This window comes from Dermochelys coriacea, chromosome 12 (genome assembly GCF_009764565.3).
Source record: "Dermochelys coriacea isolate rDerCor1 chromosome 12, rDerCor1.pri.v4, whole genome shotgun sequence".
NCBI lineage: Eukaryota > Metazoa > Chordata > Testudines > Dermochelyidae > Dermochelys > Dermochelys coriacea.
In genome coordinates this window covers 3,956,967-3,971,043 of record NC_050079.1, presented here as the reverse complement: position 1 = coordinate 3,971,043, position 14,077 = coordinate 3,956,967, and the positions used below count along the sequence as shown (strand labels likewise).

Genomic DNA, 14,077 nt, shown 5'->3' with positions numbered 1-14,077 from the left:
TCTCTACATCCTTTCTATACATTGGTGACCAAAATTGGACACAATACTCCAGTTGAGGGCTAACCAGCGCTGAGTAGAGCAGTATTATCACCTCCCATGACTTGCATGCTATGTCTCTGTTAATGCAACCAAAAATTGCATTTTTTAAAAATTTTATTATTATTATTATTATTTATTATTTATTATAATTTATTTGCAACAGCATCACCTTGCTGACTCATGTTGAGGTTGTGATCCACCACAGCTCCCAGATCCTTCTCAGTAGTACTGCTGCCAAGCCACTTATCCCCCCATTCTGTATTTGTGCATTTGTTTTTTCTTCCCTAAATGTAGCACCTCACATTTGTCTTTGTTGAATTTCATATTCACAGGGATTTTTTTTCTCATAATTTTCCCAGCTCTACTCTGCAACAAAGTCTAATGTTTTGAGAGTGCCTTTAACTGCTGCAAAACTTGAAGTGTCTGTGTTGGAAAATTAATCCAATATTGCATATCTCTGGAGAAAATTAGTCTCTTTCTTATTCTAGGAAAATGCTGAAAAATAACAATAAACCCAAAGAAGAAAAAGGCATGCCAAAAGATGCACTTATCATTCCTCCAAGACCTGGGACACCTAAACTCTTTCAAGCTGCCCTGGTAGCTGCAGGAAAGATGGGAGGCAAAGGAAAGCTTGCCCATATCAGATGGAAATTGAGAGAGCTGAAAGCAATGCAAGCTATGCAGGTAAGGACAAAGGATTTGGAGTTTTTGTTCTTTCATTCACAATGAAACTATCATCTTGCAACACTGTTGATGGATACTTAACAAGAAACAGCATAGAGTCTATATTTCAGCTGAACAACAATGAACCACTGGCTGATCACAATCTACATGTTCATTCTTTCTTTCATTTTTCTGCTGGGACTATCTACAAGGGTACCAACTAGTGGCAATCATGGACAGAAATGTGTCCATAAGGAAATCAGCTGAGATAATCAACTCATTTCACATGAAGTCAGACTAAGTTTGAGATCAATATGGAATAAATGGAACAGTGGTACTAGATGGATTGAGGAAACCCTTGCAGGAAGGCATTGTAATCCAGTGGGCTAATGTAGTAGGAGAACACGTTAGCTTTTCACTTGAGGAGATCCTAATAATGTGAAAAATTTAGGTCTCATTCTAGTCTGCAGTGGACATATATCCACATCACACAATCGCTCTACTGTGTAACATTCATAGAACCAATCCATATTATGTTAAAGTGACAGACAAGTACACAGCCAGACATCCAGCGTCCATCTTATCGGTCCAACTTTGTAGAAGTATAACTGTAGCCGAAGTCATGCTCCAGGATTCAATAGTGGTTCTATCTGCATATGATTTTCTGAATTTAAGAAAGTAAAAGCCTTAATATATAATGAATGAATGAATATACTAAAGGACAGTGATTTTATTAATTAGATATACCTGTGTATTGTAACCACTATATTATACAGACAGTATCATAACTGAAAGTCTTTGCTTAGTAGTAGTGTTAAGGTACTATGGTAAAGAGGGCCGAAAATGTATCTAGAAAGACACATAGAACAATGCAATGTCTTTCTAGTGTCCTTCGTAAAAGAATAAGAAGGCTTCATACAATTAAATGCTGTAACAATAATTAAAGAATAGTTAAAAGCGGCAGAGAATATAGATGCTGACATACATGACCCACTCTGGATAGTAATGGAGAATGAATTCCATAATTAAGGCATTCCATTCATAACCCACATTAACACAGGTAGGTCTTTGTCCTTCTCAAGTAGCTGGTCCGCATAAAGAGGTTTCAGAGTAGCAGCCGTGTTAGTCTATATTCGCAAAAAAGAAAAGGAGTACTTGTGGCACCTTAGAGACTAAATTTGTTAGTCTCTAAGGTGCCACAAGTACTCCTTATAAAGAGGTTTCTGAGACTGCTGCTGCTTCCAGCTAATTGATGTAAGCTGAGAGGCCTATGCTTTTAGAGAGAGAGATCCAGGTTAGGCCCAGCTGGCAACTTATCCAGTGGGCTGTTACAAAACTAGTACCATGATAAACTAGGATAAATCCTGGGGATATTTCAGATTAGAATTGAAATACAATGACTAAACTGTATTAAGAAAGCTTTCACAATTAACTTGCACTATAATGATGTGGAACCTGCGGGATATACATTCGCCTGGATACGGTACCTGACAGGTGTTTTGTTTAAAGTGCGGCCAGCAGATCTTATGAAAGAGAAGATCCAAGGTTTGGAGATGCAGGTGGAAACTATGGCTAAGTTTTGAAAGGGGTTTAAATGGATGATTGGGGAGTGGGGGGGAAGGCAAGGGGAGACTGAAGGGAAATCTCGAGACTTGCAGATGCAAGCTGGACTGGAGAACTGGGAGGGTAGATGGTGGGTGAGGAAGTAGCCGGTGTAAGCATATGACTATAAGAACAAGGCAGAGGAAAAGACGGGCTAGCAAAGGAGAAATAGAGCTGAGAAACAGGTTTGCTGAGTTGGACAATAGGGGGTGCAGTGGGCCGTAACAGAAGGTGGGAGGCAGGGCCATCCTTACCCACATGCAAAGTACGCAGCTGTGTAGGGCACCAGGAAATTTGGGGCAATTTCCTGGTGCCCTGCACAGCTGCGTGCTGCTCCAGCCCTGCTTCGACTCTTCCCCAGGGCCCCTGCCCCTGCCACGCCCCCACTCCCCCGAGCTCTGCAGCAGGGCCGGGCCTGCACTCAATGGGGGTGGGAAGTGCAGCGACCCGGCCGCAGTCATGCTGCTGGTGAGTGCTGAGGGGTGGTTCTCCCCTGCCCCCCAAGCCTGCTTCCTCCCGCCCCAGAGGCCTGGGGCCTGCTTCCCCACCCTGCAGAGGCCTCTCCCCCTCATGGGGAGGGCTGTGTAGGGCCCCAGAATAGCTAGGGATGACCCTGATGGGAGAGTAAGGAAGAAGAGAAGAGCAGCTAGTCCTACAGGAAGAGGGGAAAAGTCCATGGGACATAGCCAGAGTTCAAAGCCTCGAGAGAACAGAGGATGTCTGATAGAAGACCACAAATGAGAACAAAAGACAACAGGATTTGCAGCCAGAAAGAAGTGAAAGGAAGGCTGGAGAATTGCACCAACACCAGGAAGATGCAGGTCTACATGACTGCGAACTCCCTACTAAGAAGAACAGACAGGCCTGTCATCAAAGGTGATCCAAAGAACAGGAAGGTGTGCTGTCTGCCGGGAGCTAAGATACAGGATGTGGACCTGAAGCTGAAGACTATTTTAATGGGAGAAGGAAAGAATCCACTGATTGTCCTTCATGTGGGAACAAATGATACCTCTAGAGTCTCATTAGAATGCATGAACGCTGAGGGTATGCCAGGCTGGGGAAGATGCTTAAAGAAATGGAGGCTTAGGTTATCTTCAGTGGGATTCTGCCTGTCCCTAGAGGAGGAGAACAAAGGCGAGACAAGGTGATGATCATCAACAGATGGGTCAAGCAGTGGTGCGATAAGGAGGGCTTTGGGATGTTTGACCACTGGGAGGCATTCATAGACAGAGGACTGTTCTCATGGGATGAACTCCACCTGAGTAGGGAGGGAAATAGACATCTGGGATGGAGGTTGGCAACAGATTAAAAGAGCTTTAAAGTAGGAATTTGGGGGCAATGTTTGAGAGATGCTCATGTAATCTCCAAGCCTCATTCTAATATTGAGCGGGAAGAAAATCAGGTAAGAGAGGATACAGCAGTGGAGAAAGGAACAACAGAGGGTAGGAGAAAGTGTCATTGATTTTTGGCATCAACAGTCAGGTTGGTGATACTGCCAGTAGAATGACTGTACCTAATCAGGTGAGGAATCTGGGCAAAGCCAAACAGAAACAACTAAGATGCCTGTAGATCAAGGCAAGGAGCCTGGATAGCAAAATGGAGGAACTAGAACTACTGGTGCAGGAAGTGATGAGAGATATCCTAAGGATAACGGAAACCTGGTGGAATAGTAGTCATGGCTGGAGTACAGGTATTGAGGGTATGTGATGTTCAGGAAGGACAGAAATAAAAGTAAAGGTGTTGAAGTAGCATTATATATCAATGGCAAGGCAGAATGTAAAGAAATTACAAATCATGGTATAGATCAAATGGAATCTGTTCAGGTCAAAATCACTTTGGGGAAGAAAGCTATCAGAGACACGACTGAGATAGTGCTTGGAGTCTGCTAGAGACTCCCAGGTTCTGATCTGGATATAGATAGAGACTTATAAAATATTTGTAATGAAATAAATACTACTGGGAGTTGAGTGATTATAGGAGACTTTAATTTTCCAGATATAGATTGGAGGACAAGGGCTACTAGTAATAGTAGGGCCCAGATATTCCTGGATGTGATAGCTGACAGATTTCTTCACCAAATAGTCACCAAACCAATAAGAGGTGAGGCCATTTTAGGTTTAGTATTGGTAAGTAGCGAAGACCTCAGAAGAACTGGTTGTACAGGACGGTCTTGGTTCGAGTGATCATGAGCTAATTCCATTTAAAAATAGAAGAATAAACAAAAATAGATCTGCAACTAGGGTCCTTGATTTCAAAAGGGCAAACTTTAAAAAATTAAGGGGAGTAGTTAGGGAAGTGGACTGGACTGAAGAACTCAAGGATCTGAATGTGGTGGAGGCTTGGAATTACTTTGTCAGAGTTACAGAAGCTCTCTGAAGCCTGCATCCCAAGCAAGGGGAAAAAATTCCTAGGGAAGGCAGACCAAACTGGATGAAGATGCACTTCAAACCGGTTATTAAGAGAAAGTAGAAAGCCTACAAGGAATGGAAGATGGGATGGATCAGCAAGGAAAGCTACATCTTGGAGATCAGAAAGTGTAGGGAAAAAGTGAGAACTGCCAAAAGCCAAGCAAATTTAGACCTTGCAAAGGAACTTAAAAAACCAATAGTAAAATGTTTTTTAGTTATATAAATAAAAAAAACAAAACAAGGAAAGAAGTGGGACAGCTAAGCACTGAGGACGGGTTGGAGGTGAAAGATAATCTAGGCATGGCCCAACACCTAAACGAATACTTTGCCTCAATTTTTAATAAGGATAATGAGGAGCTTAGGGGTAGTGGCAGGGTGGCTAATGGGAACAAGGATATGGAAGTAGAAATGACCACATCTGAGGTGAAGGTCAAAGTCAAACAGCTTAATGTGACCAGATCGGGGGATCCAGATAATCTCCATCCAAGAACATTACAGGAACTGGCACACAAAATTGCAAGCCCAATATGAAGGATTTTTAATTAATCTGTAAACTCGGAATTCATAACCTATGGCTGGAAAATTGCTAATATAGTACTTATTGTTAAGAAAGGAAAAAAAGTGATCCAGGAAACTATAGGCCTGTTAGTTTGACCTCAGTTCTATGCAAGGTCTTGGAACAGATTTTGGGGAAAAAAAAAAAGCAGTTATGGACATACAGGTAAATGGTAATTGGGATAAAATACAAACAAGGTTTATCATAAGGTGCCAGATCAACCTGATCTTTTGCTGTGAGAACTGATTTTTTTAGACAAATGAAATGAAGTAGAGCTAATCTATCTGGATTTCCATAAGGCATTTGATACAGTTCCACATGGGGAAATTATTAGTTAAATTGGAGAAGATGAGGGTTAATATGAGAATTGAAAGGAGGGTAAGGAACTGGTTAAAGGAGAAACTACAAAGGGTCAAACTGAAATGTGAACTGTCAAGCTGGAGGGAGGTTACTAGTGGAGTTCCTCAGGGATCAGTCTTGGGACCAATCTTATTTCACATTTTCATTATGACCTTGTACAAAAAGTGGGAATGTGCTAACAAAATTTGAAAATGACATGAAGTTGGGAGGTATTGCCAATATGGAGGAGGACCAGAATATCATACTCCAATTTTCAACGTCATCCAGATTATTTTGTAACAGAAATGGGATTAAATTTAATAGTGCAAAGTGCAAGGTCATGCATTTAGGGATTAACAACAAAAATTTTTTTTGCTATAAATTGGGGACGTATCAGTTGTAAGTAACAGAGGAGAAGAAAGACCTGGGTGTATTGGTCAATCATAGGATGACTATTAGCAACCAACGTGATTTGACCATGAAAAAGGCTAATGCAATCCAAGGATTCATCAGGCAAGGCATTTCCGGTGAAGATAGGGAAGTGTTATTACCATTATACAAGGCACAGATGAGACCTCCCTGGAGTATTGTGCGCAATTCTGGTCTCCCATGTTTAAGAAGGATGAATTCAAACTGGAACAGGTGTAGAGAAGGGCTACTAGGATGATCAGAGGAATGGAAAAGCTACCTTACAAGAGGACATTTAAGGAGGTTGGCTCGTTTAGCCTAACCAAACAAAGGCTTAGGGGAGATATGATCATTCTCTGTCAGAGAGAGAAACACCCGGTAGGGAGAGGAGTTTTTTAAGTTAAGCGCCAATGTTGGCACATGAACAAATGGATATAAATTGGCCATCAACAAGTTTAGGCTTGAAATTAGACAGAGGTTTCCAACCGGCTGAGGAGTGACATTCTAGAAGAAGGCCCCCAAAGTGAGAAGAGGGGACAGAAAACCTAAATGGTTTCACGACTGAGCTTGATAAGTTTATGGTGGGGATGGTGGGATGCGATTGCCTACAATGCCATGTGGACCATCTGTGACTGCTGGTAGCAAATATCTGCAATGGACGGAGGTAGGACACTAGATGGGGAGGGCTCTGAGTCACTACAGTGAATTCTTTCCTAGGTGTCATATTGATGGGTCTCGCCAACAAAGTCAGAGTTTAACTGGTCACTATATTTGGGGTTGGGAAAGAATTTTCCCCCAGGTCAGATTGGCAGAGACCCTTGAGGTTTTTCGCCTTCCTCTGTCTGCAGCATGGGGCTTGGGTCACTTGCTGGTCTGAACTAGAGCAGATGGTGGAGTCTCTGTAACTTGAAGTCTTTAAATCTTGATTTGAGGATTTCAGTGATTCAGCCAGAGGTTATAGGTCATTACAGGAGTGAGGTTCTGTGGCTTGCAATGTGCAGGAGGTCAGACTAGATGATCACGATGGTCCCTTCTGGCCTTAAAATCTGTGAGTCTTTGATCTAGCTGTTTCTTGATCATATAATTCACCTTCCCATACAAAAGGAAAAACATCATAGTGAGGTGAAATCTTGATAATGAGTTCAGACTCAGTAAAATGGCTTGAAATTCTCCTTTCTCTCTCTGCCAGACATATTAATTCATGTTACTAATACTGTGGTAGTGCTTAAGAATCCCAATCATGGGCTAGGGCTTCATCACTTTTACTTTGTTTTATTTGTGTTCCAGGAGTCCAAATCCACTCCAGTTCTGCTGAAATTACCAGTCCGCCATCATTCATTTAAAGCACCCTGCAGATCAAGTGGCCACACTGATGAGGAGGATATCATCTCAAAGTCTTCAGATAATTCAGTCTTTATTCACTTGAGTCCTGCCCCACAAAGCAATGAACAGATTCTTTCTGTGGAGGTTTCAGAAAAGGAAGAAAAGAAATGAAAAGCAAACAACCCCCTGTCCCTCTTAGAAAGCCACTGCCATGAGTTTCAGCCAGACAACTGCAACCTATAGAAGCTTTTACTGGCTACCAATTTCTGTGCAATGGCTAATAGCATTGCTCACTAAGCCAACTTGATATGCTCTGCCTTTCTTGGGTACTTAGTCCACAAGACTGCTGTTGATAAGGCTCTTTGCCATAGGGCCTAGAACTGTACAAAGCTTCTGTACTTTGGAAGTCAACATTTATTGAACTCCTTTATAAACATTCCCACTAAATACCTGGCCAACCCTCTTGCCTCCAAATCCAGCCTTACAGTGACGAAGCCTTGCAGTAATGAATACTGGCTTTTTACAGTTCTGAAGGGTTAGAGTCTGTTTTTATCATATATCAGTGCAGCCCCTTCTGAAGGTTGCAGTTGTTTTCCCCCCCAAATGTGACTCATAATTTACTAAAAACAAACAGAAGAAAAGCCAAGATTCCTGTCCATCTGTTGCAAAGTTGTCACAGGCGATGCTGTGTAAGACGCGGAAATGATGGAAAAACCGATGTGGTTCTAAAGAATAGCAAAGAAAATTAGCATAACTGATAGCTTGAAAGACAGGACTTCTCCCGAGTTCCAAATTCTGAGATATGCAAACAAGCATGTAATTTCTTTCAATGGGGTGTGTGTGTGTGTCACCATATGAACATAGGTTGGTTTCTTAGGCTTATCATAGGCTTTCATAGGCTTAACATCATCTTTGCAATTCCTTTGTTGGATCTCAGACCCTCTGCCTCTAAGGAAGCAGGCTACTGCTTTGCACAATGCTTGTTATTGTATACTGTGCTTGTCATCTCTTTGGTTCAGTGCTCAGTCAATAGAAAGTACTGTGATTGATCTTTTGGTTCAGTGTCTGAACCAAGACATTTCATTTGGGTTGAACGAAACATTTCCCTTCTTCTTTGCGTAAAGAAGAAATAAGGTGTTTGCTACATGGGGCAGTCCCAAAATGTATTAAAATATAATTTCACTCATTCAACAAATACTCATGTGCTAATCAGTAGTGCAGACCTCACAAGCTTATGTATGGAAAGGCCATGCTGCTAAATGAGTAGGATACCACTGTAAGAATTACATGCATGTGTACACTGTACATTTGTCACTTGTAAGATCTTCTTTTACAGGGAAAGTTTGGATATGAAATTACTGACCTTTACCTTACACCTTCTTCACAATTTACTATCGTGTACAAGTTTTCTCCCTTCCAAGAGTGGTCCTCGGAGAAGCTACGTGGACTTCTCTGGGGGCAGAAACACATGTCAATGCTGATTAGCAGCATCTTGATTTCTCTTAAGAATTCTTACAGACTGCAGCACGTTTAAGGAACTCAGATATGTTACAAGTAAAGCTGAAGTCACCACTGCTCTTAACACTGCAAGATAAAAGCTTGAGTTTTGATAAGAGTATTGAAACTTCCCTGAATATTTCTTATCCCATGAAGATTTGTACATTATTTAGTTTCCTACATTTTGGTGGACAGTGTATAGTATTTTTTCACTATATAAACATTTAAAAAGTCAAAACAGGAAATCTGTGCAAAAATTGTAGGTGAAAATGGGGTTTTGATTCCTGGGTATACTTTGATATGGTTTATAAGGGTAGTTTAAATGAATAATATGCCTTCTGCTGCAGTGGCTTTCATATTCCAAAGCATTTTCATTAAACTTTTAGATTATTGTTCATCACGTGTGGCTTCATTTAAGGAACAGAGAATGTTAAAAATTCCTGCTTAGTTTAGCTTTGTCTATTAATTTGCTATATGTCAACAAAACAAATGTATGTGCAAGCATTTAGGACAACTTTCTGAGTCTAAATATACAATGGGAACAACCCCAAGCTAATGTTACAAATTTGTCATAGAACTATGAGTCTTTATGCCATATTCCATGTGAGTGCCTGGACAGACTCACCTTCTCTGTGCAAATCAAGAAGTTCAGTGGTAAAATTTACCACAAAGCCAACTAGCTAGACAATAAACCCAGAATTCTTATATTTACTTGGTTGATTTTTGTAAAAGTTTCAGAGTGCCTTTCAAATGTCACCAAATTTTTAATAGCAGCCACCGTTAATTTTTGAACTCACTGTTATCAGAGGCTAACAGTCTGAAAAACTCTCTGAGTGAAATCCTGGCTCAGTTTCCCCATAGCATCTCCCTGCTTCTAGTTTTTAGCTGCATCGGGTTGTGCATGCTTTTATTCCTCTTAGCTCTTCAAATTTCCTGTATAACAATAGGTTTTAAAAAGAAACTTAACATGCTCAATGGTCCCGCTGAGTTCAAGGTAAACGTGTTGGCTCAGGCCAATGTCTAATTCTATCCCCATTCCTGTTTTTTATATTTCCTTATTGTTTAATGTCATTTTAAAAGCATTGAAATCTAGCATTTGTGGATGGGGAGGACCCCTAACTGATCCTCCAGTTTCCAGCAGATGCATTCTACCATTTCAGCACCTGTGCCAGTTATTATGGATTCATTCTCCCTTTTGTCGTTACTGTCCTTGTCTATTAATCAGGATCCTATGTTTTTTTCAATCTTCCATCTGGAAAACACAGCACTGCTGTTTTATGTGTTGCTTTCTTAGTAAAAACAACGAGGAGTCCGGTGGCACCTTAAAGACTAACGAATTTATTTGGGCATATGCTTTTGTGGGTAAAAAAACCCCACTTCTTCAGAGGCATGGAGTGAAAAGTACAGATACAGGCATAAATATACTGACACATGAAGAGAAGGGAGTTATCTTACAAGTGGAGAACAAGTGGTGACAGGGCCAATTCAATCAGGGTGGATGTGGTCCACTCCCAATAATTGGTGAGGAGGTGTCAATACCAAGACAGGGAAAGTTGCTTTTACAGTGAGCCAGCCACTCCCAGTCCCTATTCAAGCCCAAATTAATGGTGTTAAATTTGCAAATTAATTTTAGTTCTGCAGTTTCTCTTTGAAGTCTGGTTTTGAAGTTTTTTTGGTTCAAATATGGCTACTTTTAAATCTGTTATAGAATGTCCAGGGAGAAGGAAGCAATTTTCAGCACCTTTCAGGTTTGGGCTGGCCATTCCTGCTGCCCTAGCCTGAATCTGACACTCTAGGCAGCTGCCTAGTTTGCCCACAACTGGCAAGACCCTTGAGACAGACCCGCTAACATGTAATGCTTTGTTACAATAACATTAGGAGGTACTTTTGCTATCCACATAAAAAGAAACTATTCACTAAAGGACCAATGGAGCTGATATGCCTTAAAAACCTAAATTATTTTAATCTTTAAGGAAGTGGACATGAAAGCAGTATTGCCTCAGCTGAACTGGTGAAAGGCAGGGAATACAAAGCAAAGCCACCAGTGCAAGTCCAGAATGCAATTAACCTACCATAACACTGTTTAGGGATGTGAGGGAAATCAACATTATAGGTAATCTAGAATGGTGCCAAAATGTCTAATCTGGGGGTAAAGGGTCCTAAATCACTTGAAGAAGTCAAACATCCAGCATTGACACTGCAGGAGTTAGCGAGCCGCCTGCTGCCAAATTGAGGATGAAATTTGAGGCAATATTTTACAAGCACCTTCCTTGGGAGGACTGATTTTATTAATAAAATAATATGGAATACATAAGGTGTGTTTCAATGGGAATTTTAGGAACTTGCGGTCGCTCCCTTTTTTTAAGTGCCTTCAGCCTGGCCAGCTCTGCATTATACAGAAGCTAGACTACACTCGGGCAGGGCAGCTGTTCGGTATTCCACAGGTGAGGGGAGCTCGTGCTCAGACTGTTTTTGGCGGGCTTGTCCCCCAGTAGCTTGCTCCTCGACCGTTATTAGGTGGGCAGCCAATAAGGCACCAAAACAAAGTCCTTGCCCCTTCCCACCTTCACAGGGCAAGCGGGCTTCTCCTACCCTTCCCGTTTTGTTCTGTAATCCCCGGCATGGGGCACTGGTGAATGTGGCTAGCAGAACTAACAGCCTCTGGGGAGTTTTTAGGTCAACCTTCCTTCAGGCTATTAGATGTCCAACCCCTTCCCCCACAGAAGGAAAGGTGCCGAGGGGGGGAGAGGGAAAATCCTGTCAGACACAGTTCAGTCCCCTTTCCTGACCCTGGCTTGACCCTGTGTTTCCTCACAGCCCCAAAGCTTCCAAGGGAAAGGAGGAGAGGCTGCTCCCCATTGACTCATGGCTCATGGGAGCTGATTTCTATGCATTTTAAATGGGAAGTTTCAAAAGATGTTATCACACCAACAGGAGCTGAGAAGAAAAATTAGCTCTCTGCCACAGAGGGTCAGGGTGCAAATACAGAACAAGAAGTCTGTGCTCAATCTACCATTAAGGGGAGGATTTTAATAATATTATTAATGCATACCAGGAGGGTATAAACAAAAATGACCAGGGTGGAATGGTTTGGGACAGCCATACCAATTGCAAGAAAATTAAAAGCTATGAGAACTTTTTTATTTGCCTGACAGCTGCCAACATTTCTCTCATCTCTTTCCTGCCATTGTGCTTCCACTCCTGGCAGAGCTCCAGTGTACAGTCTGAATGTCTCTATGAGACTAAGCAACTAGTTTCATGTTTCTGCTTCCATTTTTGCTAAAGCTGCTGGTTAAAATGAACATGTAAAGATGATTGTCTCTGCTTATGATGTTGTGTGTGTTTATGATGCCCAGTGCCTTTGTATCTCCCTGGTCACTCAATAACAGACTTAAAAGTGGCCATTCTTCAACAAAAAAACTTCAAAAACAGACTCCAATGAGAAACCGCAGAACTGGAACTAATTTGCAAACTGGACACCATCAAATTAGGCCTGAATAAAGATTGGGAGTGGATGGATCACTACAAAAACTCAATCAATTTGTTAGTCTCTAAGGTGCCACAAGTACTCCTCTTTGTTTTTACAAAAACTAATTTCCCCTTGCTAAATACTCACACCTTCTTGTCAACTGTTTGAAATTGGCTACCTTGTTAACATTGATCTCGTTAACACTGCAAAAGTGATTTCCACTCCTTCTTGTCAACTGTTGAGAATAGCCTACTTCCAACTTAATTGAATTGACTTGTTAGCACTGACCCCCAACTTGGTAAGGCAACTCCCATCTTTTCATATGCTGTGTACCTCCCTACTGTATGTTCCACTCCGTGCATCTGATGAAGTGGGCTTTAGCTCATGAAAGCTTATGCCCAAATAAATTTGTTAGTCTCTAAAGTGCCACAAGGACTCCTCATTGTTTTTGCTGATACAGACTAACACGGCTACCACTCTGAAACCTATCATATTAAGATTACCTCCTACTGTGGACAGTCCCTCTTGTTACAATTTAAAATCCCCTGTACTAAAAGTTTTAAGTCTTCTAAGAAGTTAGCAGAATTTGAAATGTTTCCAGGCAGCAATGTTAGTATACCAAGAGGAAAAGAAGCCTTTCAACTGTGGAACAATACAGTTAGCAATGAAAGAAGAGAAGCTAGAACTATCCACAATGACTCCAACATCTCTTTCTTGAGTGGTAACAGCTAATTTAACTCCCATCATTTTGTATGTATAGTTCGGATTATGTTTTCCAACGTGCATTGCTTTGCATTTATCAACATTGAGCTTCATTTGCCATTTTGTGGCTCTGTCACGCAGTTTTGTGAGATCGCTTTGTAATTCTTCATGGTCTTCTTTGGACTTAATTATCTTGCGCAGTTTTGTATCATCTGCAAATTTTGCCACCTCACTGTTTACCCCTTTTTCCAGATCATTTATTAATATGTTGAAAAGCACTGGTCGCAGGACCGATCCCTGGGAAACACCACTACAGTATTTACCTCCCTCCAGTCTGAAAACATTTATTCCTGTCTTTTAACCAGTTACTGATCATTGAGAGGGCCTTCTCTCTTGTCCCATGGCTGCTTACTTTGCTTAAGAGCCTTTAGCAAGGGACCTTGTCAAAGGCTTTCTGAAAGTCCATGTATACTATATCCACTGGATCACTGTTGTCCACATGTTTGGTGACCTCCTCAAAGAATTCTAATAGATTGGTGAGGCATGATTTCCCTTTACAAAAACTGTGTTGATTCTTCCCCAACAAGTTGTATTCCTCTATGTGCCTGATCATTCTGTTCTTTACTACAGTTTCACCCAATTTGCCTGGTAGTGAAGTTATATTTACCAGCCTGGAATGGCCAGGATCGCCCCTGGAGCCTTTTTTCAAAAATTGGAGTCACATTAGCTCTCCTCTAGTTATCTGAAATACTTCAAGAGCAATATATTAACAGATTTTTCAGAAATCAGCATAGTGGACTAGGAACTTTCTATTATTCTTAGTTAGATCATCCCTATAAGCCTTCTGAAAGCTGAACAATAAAATTATCTTCCGACTCCTTTCTCTGAATGGTGGAGATGAAAGGGCACATGACACTAGTGATCAAGACCTTACAGAACTTTTGCATAATATTGCCAACAGAAGAATAAGCATGGCATTTCTGTTGATTAATATGTACCTGATGATCTCCGTTTTCAGGATGTAACATTAAATGGTAATGCTCATATAACTGGTAATTCTATATATTCTTG

The 14,077-nt window shown here is 41.2% G+C and overlaps 1 protein-coding gene across 1 annotated transcript in view; it reads left to right on the top strand.

Annotated features, from left to right (window-relative positions):
• The window catches only part of CNGB1 (cyclic nucleotide gated channel subunit beta 1), a 96,382-nt gene extending 87,152 nt beyond the window's left edge, over positions 1–9,230 (top strand). The window contains exons 32-33 of the mRNA XM_043495241.1: positions 528–723; positions 7,303–9,230. Coding sequence (XP_043351176.1) covers positions 528–723; positions 7,303–7,509 — 403 coding nt within the window. The 3' untranslated portion in view covers positions 7,510–9,230. The remainder of the gene's footprint in view (positions 1–527; positions 724–7,302) is intronic.
• Positions 9,231–14,077: the final 4,847 nt, after the last annotated feature.